At 40.5% G+C, this 16,917-nt stretch overlaps 1 protein-coding gene across 2 annotated transcripts in view; it reads left to right on the top strand.

Moving 5' to 3' along the window:
- The window catches only part of HLCS (holocarboxylase synthetase), a 216,857-nt gene that overhangs the window by 30,371 nt on the left and 169,569 nt on the right, over window positions 1-16,917 (top strand). For both annotated transcript variants that reach the window (XM_075132835.1, XM_048867137.2), the window contains exon 5: window positions 1,292-1,474. In XM_075132835.1, coding sequence (XP_074988936.1) covers window positions 1,292-1,474 — 183 coding nt within the window. The remainder of the gene's footprint in view (window positions 1-1,291; window positions 1,475-16,917) is intronic.

The following is a 16,917-nucleotide window of genomic DNA, read 5'->3' on the forward strand; positions in this document are numbered from 1 at the left end:
TTCATAACATTACCTCTTTAATTCAATAAATTTATTTGGCTGAATGATAGAAAAGTGGATAATGCATACTATAGATAGAGAAAATAAAAAGTGCAAAAATGTATGCAAGCACAGTATAAGTAATTTTTATGCCACTTTCATTTAAATGTATTTGCATATAGTAGAATAAAGCAAATGTACATTTTGTATTCTACTAAATGTATTAAACATCTTGGAACTTCTGTGAGATACAATATATAATTTTAGGAGGGCTAGGCTGGACTCTGCATTTCAGCTCTGCTTCTTAAGGCTTGTACACATGGAGAGTTAGTGTGCAGGAAGGTAGGATATGAATGTACAACACTCTAGTTTGCCACGTACTAAATCTCTGTGGATCCTGCTACCGTGCACTAAAAGTTTTGTGATTAGCTTTCATTTATTGGTCTTTGAAGTACTGCTAAATAGTATTTCCAAAGTGCACAATAGAACTTTTACCGTGTGGTAGCAGGGTCCACATGGCCAGTTAGTGAGCAGCACGCTGGAGTGCTGTATATTTGCAGCTTGGCTTGCCGATTTGTGTAGACAAGCCCCCAAAGTTCACCTCTAGTTTGAAAAGTGATTCTGTATAAAATGGCATTGTAGGTTTCTGAGTCAGTGTTCCAGATATAATCAGTGCAGTTCAAAAATAAAAAGATGTTTTTCTAATTTCAATCCTGTGATTCAACTTGGAATTAGTCAGGCTGGGTTCTTTCTACCTTGTTCATCTCTACCAACAAAAATTCTGCAATCAGAACTGAATTCTACTGGCTCATGAGCCAGAGTGGAATCCAGAGCAGCTTCATTTATATAGTGCTAACAGAAGAAAAAAGTAGCAAAAACTTCTTTTAGTCAGTAAGTAGATATGGACTCCAAATACATGCGGGAGACAGATCAACTGATTAAGAAAGGGGCATTTTTACACACTTTTAAGAGAAGAACTGTAGTTTACCAATAGCTCTAGTCTCCTCCTTGGAAGTTAAGGATTCATTGGTCTCTACTAGTATTTGCTACACCTTGGATATATATCTGTTTGACAGGCTTTTAAGATGTCAAAGCCCTATTCATTAATATGTCTTGTTTCTTCATCGTATAAAATATAACCTTATTTCTAACACACAAGTCACACTGAATTTTACATGGCTCTTGTACTAAATTCAGCTAGTAGTAAGTGAATAGATACCACACCATTTTTAGGTCTGCTTTGCTTTTCTCTACCTCAGTTGCTGTCTTTCGTGTTAGTGACTTCTTTCTTTTTCTTTTCCCATCTCCCCAGATATACTTGGAAATGGATATTGCCTCTCTGACTACCCAAACCCAAGAAGATTTTAATTTACTCAAAATGAGCAATGCCAAGAGATATGAAGTTCTTAAGGAGATCCTGACCTTACTTGGCCTGAGTTGTGAATTAAGCGAAGTTCCTTCACTAACTCCTATTTATTTGCTTTCTTCTGATGAGGTGAGCATTCTACTTCAATTGCAGACATAAGAGATTTAAACTAAGTAGCTTGATGCATGATTTAAAAAAACAAAATATTTTTATAGTTCTGGGGTAGAAAGGTCTGCCAAGTTGTTAGGGCCAAGTAATTTTAATATGTACCAAAAATTACTAAAAGTTCGTCTAGAGAGAGAGTCTCTCAGGGCCAATTTAGGGATGTGACTTCCACTGTTCGTCACATGGGGTTCTTCACCATGTCTTATGAGACATCATGATTAAAAACAAAACCATCAAATTACTAACTTTGTGGTTTTGTTTTTTTTTTTTTTACAAAAAATTGAAAACACAAATAATAAACCATTGTGACTTCAGTTACAGTCTCTTTTATCTGTCTCTCCATGAAGAGTTTTTAACAGAGATTATGCCGTAGAGGGTGGGCCAGTTTTTGGTGGGGGCATTCTTCTCTGGATAAGTCAATACTGAAGAGATATTTTCAAAACTAGTTTATGAGTCCTGTTTTAGAGTATCATACATAACTAAAACAGTTTATATATGGGCAAGGGAATTTCATTTAAGGGTAGGTGAGTCCTGCATGGTTTATCATGGATAACCTAAACTGTTCAAAAATAGGCAAAGGTGAGTGATCTTAATTAAGTCTTACGAAACTTAAATATTTAAATTCAATTACTTTAGAGGCCATTCTAGCAGCTGTCTTGAGTCAGACAAATTAATGTATATTAAGAATCTTAATATTCAAATTAAATCTGTTTCTCTTTTTACTAAGATTAGTTTGTTTCCTCTCCAAGAATAATAGTGTAAACCACTTTGGTGCTTAATGGGAGAAGCTGTTACTGTCTTAAATTACAAATAGCATTTCCATATCTCATTACAATCATTAGAAGAAAAAAATAAATCTGATTCCTTGGCAGTGCTTTGGTAAACTTTCTCTCATTCTTCGTGATATCATTACGTTGCAGAAGCACTGTTGTGTTGGAAGGCGATTGCTTCTTGATGCTGTATGGTTACTGCTTCTTTGTCACACTGCTGACGTTTGCTTGCTTGAAAGAGATGGCATGACTAAGACCGGAGTGACATTGAGGTTAAGAAACAGAAGCAGGGTATGCTGCTTGCTTAATTCAGAGAGATGTATAGTCTTCACATTTCACAGTTTCACTGGAGGTGCAAGGCACACCCCTTTTAGGGCTCATCTGGATTTAAATATTGGCTGCTGTCACCTTTTCATTGGTTTAAGACCCTCGTGGGACAGTTCAGATAGTATCTTCAGCTCATGAATATGAAATTTGTTTGCTATGGAACAGGGTAGTAACTGTATATTGTTCTTGTGGAGGGAACTCAAATATCCTTTGTTTTAACTCTTTCTTGTGTTTAGTCCTTTAGTTTTATTAGGGTTTAATAGGAGTTTAAATTCTGTTTTAAATAAGTCAAACTTCCTTACTTACATATCTTTTAGCTTTAAAATAGCCTTTCTAAGCTTAGATTAACTTAAAAAGAGTCTTCAATTTAAATCAGGGGTCGGCAACCTTTCAGAAGTGGTGTGCCGAGTCTTCGTTTATTCACTCTAATGTAAGGTTTTGCGTGCCAGTAATACATTTAAATCATTTTAGAAGGTCTCTTTCTATAAGTCTTTAATATATATCTAAACTATTGTTGTATGTAAAGTAAATAAGGTTTTAAAAATGTTTAAGAAGCTTCATTTAAAATTAAATTAAAATGCAGAGCCCCCTGGACCGGTGGCCAGGACCCGGGCAGTGTGAGTGCCACTGAAAATCAGCTTGTGCACTGGTTGCCTTCCCCTGATTTAAATAGTCCTCAAAGAATGCATTGGCTCTTCTTGTAAATTCTTGGAGTAGTGGTTTTTGTGTGTGTTTGAATTTAACTAGAAAGTTGCTTGAACACTGTCAGATCACTAATTCCCCAGTTAGCATAAACATTCTGTACTTAAATGACTTTTTATCGTATTAACCAGTGATGATAATAAATGACCATGTTATATTTATAAAAATATAACAAATATTTTACTAGTTATATGGCAGTTGCATCAGGCTTACTTTTAAATACAAGTCATTTGCAAACAAACATCTCAAAGATGCTTGTACATTTCTGAGCATTTAAGGAATAAACAAAGGACTGCTACAAAACATTTCCCAACTTTATATATTTTCCTTAAACCACATGAAGGCCTTAGAGTGTTTATAAAATTTTTAATAAAACTATTCCTCGTCTATTTTGTTAGAATTTAAAAATGAAATTTTTCTTTATGAAGAGAGAAAAGGGTGAGAAGGGGGTGAGGCAGAGTCGAGTCTCCTGAATCAGCTTTTTATGGCCTTGGCAAACCAGGTGCTATATATTGCTTACCTTGAGATCCTAGAAAAAATATCTTCACGTTCATTAACAAGGGAGAGACTCTTTGAGCAGACACTCCTGTTGGGTGTTTTGCCTTTTAATCACAGTTACTAAGATTTCAGTCAACAGTCGTTTTACCTGTAGTTTACAATTAAAAACTCTTACCAAACATTCTGTACAAATTAAAAAAAAATCACGACTAACACTTCAATGTTTTTCTAACCTTATATAAAATAAAGTGTATAGAATATTACAACCAAATAAACTTTAAAAACTGCTTTCCAGAGTCTGCGATTAGACCTGGTGGTGATAACATATGTATGGGCTAGGAGGAGGTATTCACTTTGAAGCATTTCATGTTTGTCATTTATTAGGAAAGCAGAAATTTCCTAATAATTTTCTTTAATTACCCTGAATACTTAATTGAATAAAACAAATAATTACAAACCAATATGTAAGCTGCTATTGTCCAAAAGCCATGTATACAAAAGTACTTAGAAATATTTTTTCAAATTTAATAAAAGTCCAGGTAAATGTATAGCAATCTAACATAATAAATTAAAATAGTTGTATTCACTGTAGTCAATATTGAGGTTTACCCCTTATATAGCAAGTAATAAAAATGTCTAAACGACTACTGCTCTTTTATGGTTCTTTAGCTGCTAAACACACTTTTGAGATTTACATTGGGGAAACTGTGGGACTTGAACCTTTTAAGAATTTGGCTTATTGCTGATGGAACATTTTAGCCCTTTGTTAATAAGACATGCATTGTACTTCACTTGTGTCCTTGCACAGTATCAAAATGCTCTACAGAGCAAAACTGTGCTAAGCTATAGTAAGAAAAGGGTTTTAAGAGATTAAAAGGCGTAATTAACTTTATTTCTACTAGAGATAGAGAATTCTGCATATACAGGGCAACACAAATGAAAGAGCAACCCCAAATTATGGAGATCTGATTGGGAAGTGAGGAGGTCAATACTGAAGGACCATAATGTATGGGAAAGGCAATATGAGGAGTATGTAGTCAGAAAAGTGAGAAGGAGATCTTTAATAATCCTGAAGGCATTTAATATTTGTGTGAATATTAAATTAATAATCACTAGGAAACCAGTGAAGGTGCTGCAGGTTGATATATTTTGTGCAGTGAGAGAATAATCTGCCTATTACCCATGCCCCCTAAAATTTTAGAGCATTGTTATGTATAGGCCTGATTATTACTTGATACATTCTTCACAATTTCATTGTAGACAGCTTTACAAAAACATTGAAATGTGACACCACAAAATCAAATGGCTTAAAGTAAAATGAACAAAGTTTAAACTAGTAAGAGTCCCTGGTTCACAAGCAAACAAAACTATAACTTACATTCTGTTCATTTGCCCAATATTAATTGTAATTTAATATCTAAAATCTCTCAAGAGGAGAACTGTATGGAGAGGATCAAGTTGATAGAATTTTCTCTAATATTGTTGCCCCAATCTCTATATCTTTCTCCCTTCACACCCAGCTTTCAAATTGTACCATGTAAGAATCCAACAGTGATGCTAATTAATTTTTGCCAATGCTTGCCATCTAGTGGCATATTTTACATTTGCAGTTTCGTTCAGTATGTTTCACAAGAATCTATTTGACAGTTACATGGTTTAAATTAAGTTTACAAAAAGCAAGTGGGAAATGAAGGGTCATTTGAGGGTTATTGGTTTTGCTGTGATGTTAGGTTTCAAAATGCTATAATCTTTGTATGTGCAACATCATTCTTAATGTTTTTAATATACATTTTTAAGCTGATAATTTAGCACATTTCCAGAATAGTATCTGAAAGGAATTTGCAAGTATTTAAGAAGCAATTAAACATCTAAGTATTAGAATAAATTAAGAATACATAATCACTTAGAGCTTTCTGACAGGTTATTCATTTCTCTAGATGTATTGTGGCTTTCACTTACATAGAACTTTTCATTTGAGGTATTCAAATCCTTTAAAATAATTTCTGATTAAGATTCAGCACTTTGGAGTACATATGTGTAATCTGAAGAATAGTTAAGAGACTAGTTTAAAGTCACACAGAGAGTCAATGGAATGAGAAACGTAGGAGTCCTGACTCCCAGGCATTTGCAGCATTACCAGCCTCAACCATTTAAGTCATGAGTCAGGCCCCAAAATAATCATGAGCTGTTGTTCATCGTAGATATTTAAAATCTGTGGCTACTCTTGGTTTCCTTTCTGCTGTTTTGAGGTTTTAGGGTTTACGATTTCAAACTTTATTCTGTACCCATGAGGATGAAAAACTTTTATGTTCTTTTAAAGTAAGCTGCGATTCTTCTGTGGGAAATGTCACTCTGGGTGCTCCATTTCAGGTGCATGTGCGCCACCTACGCCTTTGGGGATTTTTGGTAGCAGTGCCTGTTCGGCCTGTGCATGTGCTCTACACATACTCGTGGCCTGTAACGAAAATTACTCCCCAGGGTATTCTGTGCCCCCCCCCCCCCCCAAAAAAAAATAAATATTCCGAACACAATATTTTAAAATTCTGCAAATTTTATTTGTCAAATAATGGTGGGGGTACCAGCCTGGCATTGGGGAGCAGAGGCCACTGGCTGCACAGAGGTGGGAGGTCACTGTGCAGCTCCCCCCTGGGACACGGGCTCAGTGGTGAGGCTGCACTCAACCCCGACGCAATGCAAGGACCAGGCCTGCCCCAGAAACACCCCAGGGCCCTGACCCTCTGTGCCAGATGCACCAGGTGTGCATAGGCAGGCTCAGCAAGGCAGGATCCAAGTGTGAAGGGGCTTAGTGTGAGGGGATCCACATGTGGGTTGAGAGGGTTTTGTGTGGGGCAGCCTGGGTTTGGGTGGCTCAGTGTGGGATCCAAGGGCTTGTTGGGGAGTTCTGGGTGCAGCGGTAATGGGACTCTGCAGGGGAGTCCAGGTGCAGCTGGTTGGGGCTCAGTAAGATGGAGATCCAGGTGCAGGTGGCTCATCGGGGTGGTCCAGGTTCAGGGGGAGTGGGGCTTGTCAGAGGGGTTCTGCATGTGAGGTGTGTGAGGTTTGCGGGGGGGGTCTTGATATGAGGGGGTCTGGATGCACAGGTGTTGGGTGGATGGGGGAGCAGCTTCCTGTACAGAGACCCCTCCCCCGCAGCTGAGGAGCAATGGGTGCAGGAAGTACTGAAGTTTTCAGGGCTTCCTACTGCCAGGGGAGAAATCTGGGGGTGGGTCTGACATGGCCTTGGATGTCGGGCAGGGGAAGAGGAAGTCACAGTCTCCCCAACCCAGCCAGGACTAACAGCTGAGCCTGGTGCAGGGTAGGAGCCACCAGCCGGGTCTTCCTGAGTCCCGCTCACTGTTAGGTGGTAGGTAGTTCTAGGTAGGTTGTTTGTTTGTTCTTTCCCTGTTTTTTATTCCCCCCTTGCCCCCCCCCCCATTTCAGGGTTATGTTCGGACTCTTATTACTGGGGTTTCCTGGGCAGTGGCGGAGCCAGGTGGAGTAAACAGAGGGGGAGCGGAGATGATAAAGGCACCGCCTGCTTGTACTCACGCGGTGGCGCTCCAGGTCTTCGGCGGCACTTCAGAGTCAGGTCCTTCACTCACACTGGTCTTTGAAGGCACCGAAGGACCCCACCGCTGAAGTGCCGCCGAAGACTGGTGTGCGAGTGAAGGACCTGACGCTGAAGAGCCGCTGAAGACCAGAGTGCCGCCGGGTGAGTAAAAAATAAAAAGGTGCCAATCCATTAAAAAGGCTCCACTTGTGCTCGGTGGGGGAGCGGCTGCTGCCCCGCTTCCCCCCGCCCAGCTACGCTACCGATCCTGGGACTCCCAGGCTTTAAATATTGCTCTTCCTTCCAGGAATCCTTCCTGGGTAGGGATGGACACTCTGGAAGTGCTTTGGGGATATCTGTATACCTTCAAAGTGTAAAATCTGGTCTTCATTTAAAAGCACATTCTGTAAGAACTGAGAGATAAAATTCAAGCTCCTCATGATGGAGCTAGCCCTGAAACCAGCTTCTGATCAGAGCTCCAAGAATCCCCCTCTACATCGTGTCCCGTCCACCTCTGGACCCTGGTCATTAAGAGCTTCAATGGGTAAAACTGTTGCTACCCCATTAGCTGCCAGGTCCTTGTCGCTGAAGGCTACCAGGGATAAGACAGTCACTATCATGTCCACCTTGTGGTCTGGTTGTGACGTTCCCCTCTGGTGTTATCTGGACTGGTGATCTGCTAGGTCCCTCCAGTCCTTGACTCTGGGAGCCAGCCTTACCCTGCTCTGCTGTGAGAACCCCCACTCCTGGGCTGTTCAAGCTCAGCCTCTGGCATATTAGCTGCTTCTTGGGCTGTGCAACCAAATGATACTCGCCAATATCTCTGGTCCCAGACGACCCTAGGAATCTCCATCTTGCAGTGTCCACTTATGCCCATTGGATGCTACAAGTTTATGTAAGTTTGTCAATTTAACTAAGAAATTGATATGTACCAGGCTTGTTATGCCATGGGGAGTTTCTGACACGCTTCAAATCAAACGCACTGCTTCAGGGAGAATAAACAGATTTATTAACTACAAAGATAAATTTTAAGTGATTATAAGTCAAAGCATAGCAAGTCAGACTTGGTGAAATGAAATAAAAACAAAACGCATTCTAAACTGATCTTAGCACTTACAAACTTAGATGCTTCTCACCCCAGGCTGGCTGGTTGCTCTTTAGCCAGGCTGTCTCCCCTTTGATCAGCGGTTCAGTTGCTTGGTGTGGTGTCTGTAGGTGTAGGAGGAAGAGCATGGCAAACATCTCTTTCTTTTATCATGTCCTTTCCTCCCTCTTGTCTTTGCCCCCTCCCCTTCAGAGTCAGGTGATCATTACTGAGGGCTTGTCTACACCACGCAGCTTTTAGCAACAAGACTGTCAACACAGCCTTGTCACTAAAAGTCAGCGTGTGTGAAAGCTCTTTGCTGGTGCTGAAAGACAAAAGTTCTGTCAGCAACTTTGCAGTGTAGACATACCCTGAGTCTCTCCAAGCAAGGTTGAGCAATTCCCCTGGTGTGGCCTCATGCAGGTGTGTCATTGCATTGTAGCTCCCTTGCTGGACAATGGCTGTTGATGGGTTGTATGACACCCCGCTCGGGCGTTGGTTATTTTCCTTGCTGTTGCCTCTGGGGAGCTAATATCTGGCTGATTCCCCCAATTTACAGCATGTTTTAGTGACAACCATACTACACAATTCTCATAACTTCATATGCATTAATGGTACGCATATATGGATAGAGAAATGACTTTCAGCAGATCATAACCTTTTCCCTGATACCTTACAAGGTATGCTTTATGTGTAAGATCACGATTATATGAAAATGAGGCATATGGGGGTTACAGGATGCTCCCCCAAGGTATAGAATGTCACACGGGGTCACCGAAAGCCTTGGGGGGATGAGGGATCGACAACTGTGCCTGCAGTGCCAACAGCTGGTAAGTACTGTTAATAGGAGCATTTCTTACATCCCCTTTACAAGAGGTCTCTGTCACTGGAGACCTCTGACCCCAAGAGGAGTGTTACTGAGGCTGCAAGTGCGTCTGGTACCGCAAAGGTGTATAAGGCTGTTTCTAAGAGCCATGCCTCTTCTGTACCAGATCCTTTTTTTTTTTTTTTTTTTTTGGAGGACCACCTCTGCTAGCTACTGTATGACGAAGAGGTCAGCACGGTCTGGTTCCTCAGTACCCTTGGTACCTACTTCAGCACCGTGGACTGCTCCATCTGAGTCTGTACCTGCTCCAGCACTTTTCTTCTGGTACCGCAGGAGTTCCAGGACTTGACAACTGTTTGTACCCAGTGAACCAGAGTCTCCTCTACTGTCTGCGTCTGCACATCTTTTGGTACCGAGATCCTCTGGCTCACCGATGGTACTTCTCTTGTTGACACACACCCCCTCCTGTGATTCCCTAATTTCTGTCATCCAGGGAGAGCACTTATCATTCCCATGGAATATATTGAAGGAGATTCTGACTCTCGACTCTGGGGATCACCTATTTATTCAGTGGGATGTTACTTCTCTCCACTTGTGGAGGAGTGGTGACCTCGACCTCTGACCACCTGGAGCGACCAGTGGTGACTGCCTCCTCTTATGCCTTATGGCCTTGTTGGGATCCATGGGTCCTGTACCTCCAACAGTTTCTGAGGGCCTTAAATTCCTCCTACAGGGAGCATACACATTCTTGATCTCCCATACTTTCACTCCCTCGTCATTTTGGCCCGAAGGCCACATCTGGGTGGGGAAATTGTATGTAGGGCCATGAATGTAGGGCTGGGGTAGGGGGTTGAAGTGTGGGAGGGGGTGCAGTGTGCAGGAAGGAGCTCAAGGCAAGGGGTTGGTGTGCAGGAGTGGTGTGGCAGGGGGCTCAAGGCGGGGCTGACAATCCTGTGGGCCAGATAGAAAGCCCTGACAGGCCAGATCTGGCCCGCGGGCCGTAGTTTGCCCTCCCTTGATGTAAACTCTGATAAATTTAACACCTTTATTGACTATTTCCAAAGGAACATCAGAAACAATTTAAGGCCATCATAAATGAAGGTCAGCTCTTGGCCACAGAGGCAGTTCCACTTCAGCACAGTGGAAAGGGTTCTATTCCAGGTACTTTCTGGTCCCCCGTAGAGCGAGGGATAGAGGCCAATGTTAGATCTCAGGTATCGTAACAACTATGTGAGATTCAGAATAGTGACTCTTGCACTATTGACTATAATTTCTTCTCTAGATTCTGGAGATTTGGTTTTTGTGACTCTTGATCTTCAGGACTTGTATTTCTGTGATATGATGCAGCTCTCTCACAAGAGGTTTCTTCAATTCACAGTTAACCACAACCACTTCCAATACCAAGTGCTCCCTTTCGTCCTCTCCTCTGCCTCAATGGTATTCTCAAAGGTCGTGGCAGTCATAGTCTCTCATATACATTATCTAGGTATAATTGTCTTCCCTTATCTCGATGATTAGCTACTTGGGTCAATTATGTCAGGATGTCGTAGCAACAGTATCTAAAAACATAAAAATGGCCATACTGGGTCAGACCAATAGTCTCTCTAGCCCAGCATTCTGTCTTCTGACAGTGGCCATTGCCAGATGCTTCAGAGGGAATAAATAGAACAGGCCAGTTAGAGTGACAGTCGTACAGTCCCAGCTTCTGGCATTTGGAGATTTAAGGATACCCAGAGCATGGGGTTTTGTCCTTGACCATCTTGGCTAATGCCATTGATGGATCTGTCCTCCATGAACTTATCTAATTCATTTTTGAATCCAATTATACTTTTGGCCTCCACAGCATCCCCTGGCAAAAAGTTCCAATAGTTGACTGTGGGTTGTGTGAAGAAGTACTTCCTTTTTGTTTGTTTTAAATCTGCTGACCTGTTTCATCAGGTAATCCCTGTTTTTTGTATTATGTGAAGGGGGTGAATAATACTTTCTTGTTCACTTTCTCCACACCATTCATGATTTTATAGACCTCTATCATATCACCCCTTAGTCATCTCTTTTCTAAGATAAATAGTTTATTAACCTCTCTTCATATGGAAGCTGTTCCATAACATTAATTATTTTGTTTCCCTTCTCTGTACTTTTTCTAATTTTAATCTTTTTTACTGAGTTGGGACAACCAGAGCTGCACGCAGAACTCAAGGTGAGGGTGTATCCTGGATTTATATAGAGCCATTGATATTTTCTGGCTTATTATCTATCCCTTGCCTTATGGTTCCTAACATTTTGTTAGCTTTTTTGACTTCTGCTGCACATTGAGCAGATGTGGATAGTTCTCTGAAAATGATAATACCTTTCTTGAGTGATAACAGCTAATATAGAGCTCATCATTTTGCATGTATAGTTGGGATTATGTTTTCCAGTGTGCATTATTTTGCATTTGTCAGCATTGAATTTCATCTGCTATTTTGTTGCCCAGTCACCCAGTTTCTGTGAGATCCCCTTGTAACTCTTTGCAGTCTGCTTTGGACTTGACTATCTTGAGTAATTTTGTATTGTCTGCAAACTTTGCCAAGTCATTGTTTATTCCTTTTTCCAGATAATTTGTGAATATGTTGAACAGCACTGGTTCCAGTACAGATTCTTGGGGGACCCCACTATTTACCTCTCTCCGTTGTGAAATGTGACCATTTATTCCTACCCTTTGATTCTTATCTTTTAATGAGTTATTGATCCCTGAGTACAACAACAAGGTCTTTGTTTCACACTTCAGGCCTCCAGATCAATCTCACAAAGTCTGTCTTGATCCTGGTTTGATGGCTAGCTTTTATAGGAGCCTCTCTAGATGCTGTGACAGCCAGGGTTTACCTACCTGTGGACAGGTTTATGAATCTACAGAATCTTATTGCAAAGATTCAGTTAAGCCCTCAGATTTCAGCAAGGAATTGACTTCAGCTGTTGCGTCATATGGTGGCATGCATCTTCTGACCCTGTATGGCAGATTACATATCCAGTGTTTCTAGGGATAGCTCAGGGCAATGTGCATACCAAACAAACACAGTGTCAACAAACAGGTCTCTCTTCCCTATGAGGTTCTGGACTTGCTCACTTGGTGGCAGAACCCCTCCAAACTCTGTGCGAGAGTTCCCTTCTTTCAAGCTCCTCCGGCCATTATCACTTAAGACACATCCGTCTTGATATAGGGCATGCATCTCTGTGCTCACGCCATCTAGAGCAAATGGTCTTCCCATTTGCTCTCTGGCATAGAGACTTCTTGCTCAACAGAAGTGCAACAGATGGTGATAAATAGTAGAAAGGAGTCTACACATCACACTTGCCTACAGAAACGGCAGAGATATCACTTCTGGCATACCCATCGAGAAGTTTCTTTTGCCTGATCTTCTCTTTCTGCTGTCACAGACTACCTGCTGGAATTAAAGACCTGGTCTTTGGTCAGTGTTCACTTGACAGCTATAACAACCTTTCATTTACTGATGATAAAGGTTTTTCGATTTTTGCTCACTCCACTACGTTGAGATTTCTGAGCCATCTGATTTAACCTTTTTCTACAAATTATAGAACCCGCTTCAGTGTGGGATTTGAATCTTGTCCTTAATTACCCTATAAAACACTCTTTTGATCTACTAATCACATGTTCATTGGTTCACCTATTGATGAAAACAACTTTCTTGGCAGCCATCTCTTCTGCCTGAAGGGTTGGAGAACTGGGGGTTTTAATGCTGGACCTCCTATTTACAGTGTTCTTCTGGGAAACGGCCTTCTTCTGACCAAATATTAAACATTTACCTTAAGTGCAGTCTGAGTTTCATGTTAACTAGACCATTCATCTGTTTTTTTCCCTAAACCACGTCACACTCTTCAGGAAGCTGTCTTCTGTATCCTGGATGTTATAAGGGTATTAGCCTTCTATTTGGATGGAACCAAACCATTCAGAAAGTCACCAAGGCTATTTGTTTCAATTGCAGACAGATCCACAATTTCCACTCAATGGCTTAAGATGGATCTCTGGTTGTATCATTTCATACTATGACTTTGCCACCATTCAACCCCCTTGTAGAGTGTTATCCCATTCTACAAGGTAGCAGTCTACTTCTGTGGCATTACTTAAGAATGTTCTAATAGTTGAAATTTGCAAAGTGACAACCTGGACTTCAGTACATACTTTTTCCAAGCACTATGCCTTTGTGCATGCCCCTAGATCAGACTGCAGTGGGCAATGCAGTTGTGTCTTCAGTATTAGATTCTGTTCCAATTTCCCTCCTCCTTGTGGGGTTACTGGTTGGGAGTTACTGAAGTGGAGCACCTATAGGGACACTACATGAAGGTAGATAGGTTATCCTATGGGAGTTCCACTATCTTGCTTTCTGTTTTAGAGTTTCGTCTGTGGGATTTTGCAGTAGAGAAGGAACTGAGGGCTATTTGCCTTCGCAGACATATATATCTTTGCTCCGGGGCACGCGGATGTGTGGAGCACATGGGGGCTGAACAGACTTTGCTACCAAAAATCTCTGATCAAAGGTGTAAGGGACGTACGCGCACCTGAAGTGGAGCATCCTTAGGGGGACATGTTTTGAAGAACTCCAGTTACTGCACAAAGCGAGTAACCTATCTTTCTCACATAAATGCATCACTGGGGCTTCAGGAAAAACACCAAATACCTCAAGTGTTGGCACTTTCCTTCTGAAAATCAGGACACATTAAAAGAGCCCAAGTTGGGCACACAGAATTGCTAGTCATTTCAGCAAACCTTGGCATGTGCCGTAGTTGAGTCTTGCTAACAGAGGGCCTGTTGGTTTTTATACAAATCACTAGACTTAAATTTGGAGTTCGGTTAGATGTTCAGGCTTCCATAGCTGTAATCAGATTGGCGGGATTAGCTTTAAATGTGTTATGCACAGTGGAAACAAAACAGCGAAGTTTTTTTGAATGGATGAGGAAACCAATGGGATGTACACTTGTACACAATTCAAGTAAGCTACATAGTTTGAATGGAGCACCCTTCCTCTGAACTGAGACTTGGAAAGACAGTACCTGCATTTCCTGCCTTTTGCATATGCAAAAACTGAATTGATCCAGCATCTGAGGGAAATTATATTAGGAGTAATCCGTGTATACCTATGAAGTTGAAAGCACTGCATGTAGAAGAGCAGTGTAGAAAATGGAAAGATTTGGGGAAGAAATATCTAAATATTAAAAGTGGCGACATTGAAACTTGCACAATTTAAATTTCATCACTCCAAGAAAATACACTAGGCCTGTGATGACCAAGTTTAAGAAAAAATGTTAAGTGATGGGGTCAGTATATTACAACGTGGAATTGTTCATTGGTTCAGACACTCTAGATTTATGCACTGATATTCTTCCAAAACAAAGCCCAAGGATTCAGCTGTCCCATATCCAAGTTGGAGATCAGATGAATTGGAGGCTCTCCTAAATAAACAATAAATTTTATATTGTACTGTATTGTTAAAAGTAATAATTTTACATTCTGAAAATTAGATCAAATTATTCACAAGACTGTAGGCAGTGTTCTTTGGTCATTTGTCCGTGGGCAGCTAAGATTCAGAGTTAGGTGTCTGACAAGAAAACATGGTGGTTGTATTTTTCATGTTGTCTTGTTTTGTCAGGTAAAGGAAAATGAGCTACTCTTGCTGCTGTGATTGTCTAGAAGCATTTGTTTATTCTGCCTCTGTTTTAGACTAGTGAAACTAGCAATTGCTGGGACACACTCTTGTTCTTAGTCTGTGTGTGTGTGTGTTGCTTTTGGCCTTAGGTTTTAGCGTTGTCCTTGTTTTAATACAAATTAAAATGCTACTGCCACTACTAGTCTAAGACTGCGAGATTGAAATAAATTTTAGAAGGGAGACAAATTTACATAAGTTCTAATACCTAAATATTATGGATAATGTCAATCTGATCATATGGACTAGAGCTAACATAATCCTCCACTAGTGCTGCTTGCTGTTGAGTGATCGCTCTGCATCCACAAATACGTTTTATCCCTTCTCTCTCTTTTTCTCAGTAAAGAATAAAGTAATGGGGACTACTGGAGAATATCAGCACTAGGACCACTTGCGCCTCACAAATCAGACTCCTTATTAAGTTGTGAAGTGTGCTTTGCTTCATACACATAAATGCATAGGCTGTTTTTAATTAAGTTCATTTTGGACAACCCATATTCTGCCATTGCCTTGCTGTAGGACAGTGAAAGCAATATTTGCAGCAAGAACAATATATTATGAAAGGCAGGTTACTTGATAGCTAAAAGTGAAATATGTGTGCGCGCACTGTTTGTTAGTGACTTGGTGGTTTTAAATGTCATTTTAGAGACGGCCATTAAAACCTTTTCCTTCAAAAATGTATAAAATAAAATGGCAAATTGTCAGTTTTAATGTTGCTACGATGAGCAAATTCTTTGTCACTAGGCAGCTGTGTGGGATCAAAGCACTGAAATAATGTGAATGGTGGTTGCTATAGCCTGTTGAATCTGGCACCCACATGTTCAGTTTCAGCTTCATGTATGTAGATTTGTGTGGGGTTTTTTTGTTTTTGTTTTTGCAGCTTTGCCTCTAAAGACTCAGAAATGGTTAAAAGATATTTCAGCTGTAAAGACCAGGATTGTCTTTCATTGCTGTGGGTTCCAGTATAGCATTTTCTGGCTTTTGCAAAGCCTTACAGCAAGAATATTCTCCTTGAAAAGATTAGAGAGACTTCAGTCACAATGGTGATTTAAGTCCATCTTGAAATACAATATGTCAACAACTAAACTTCTTAAAAATGCTCCCTAACTCAGGCTCCCTCAGCCTGACTCAGGTTTGCAATATGTTCCAAATGGGTGATAGCCAAATGACAATAATTAGTCATAGCCTACATTAACCCAAAATACATGATGGATTCTCCCATTCTCTGAAGTACAATCTAAATTCAGGACAACCCGTTTTGACTTGAGTTTTTCTGCCTTGAGCCTCAGTTCTAAATATTTTTGTTCTTGCGATGCTATTGGCTGTCTCTGATTTTAAGTCTTTTTTTTGTCAGTGAAAGGAACGTGAGGCTTCCCATCCTAAGAAAATCTAAATTTGTAGGATGGAAACATATATGCTTAGCAGGCATTGTAATAAACCTAGCTTTCTGTATACATTTTTGAGACAATAGCCTCTATAAAGTCTTTTCACCTCATAGATATTAATATAGATTATAGAACATGAGATTAAGACTTCTTCTGATCTGCAAGTTGGGAAGTATTTAAAAAAAATCTCTAAAACTAAAATATTTAGTCAGTACTAGCTGTGCTAAAGAAGGTTGCAATTTTTTTATCTCCTCATATTTTATTTTACAAAACAGTCCAGTAATAGTAGAGACAAGAAAATAAGAATGGCCAGGCTGGGTCAGACCAATGGTCCATCTAGCTCAGTATCCTGTCTTCTGGCACTGGCCAATGCCAGATGCTTCAAAAGGGAATGAACAGAATAGGCCAGTCATCAAAAATGGGTTTACTGTGGATTTATACAGAGGCATTTTGATATTTTCTGGCTTATTATCTATCACTTGCCTTATGGTTCCTAACATTGTTAGGTTTTTTAACTGTGGATGCAAGGTGAGTGGATGTTTTCAGAGAACTGTCCACAGTGACTCCAA

This window comes from Caretta caretta, chromosome 1 (genome assembly GCF_965140235.1).
Source record: "Caretta caretta isolate rCarCar2 chromosome 1, rCarCar1.hap1, whole genome shotgun sequence".
Lineage (NCBI taxonomy): Eukaryota > Metazoa > Chordata > Testudines > Cheloniidae > Caretta > Caretta caretta.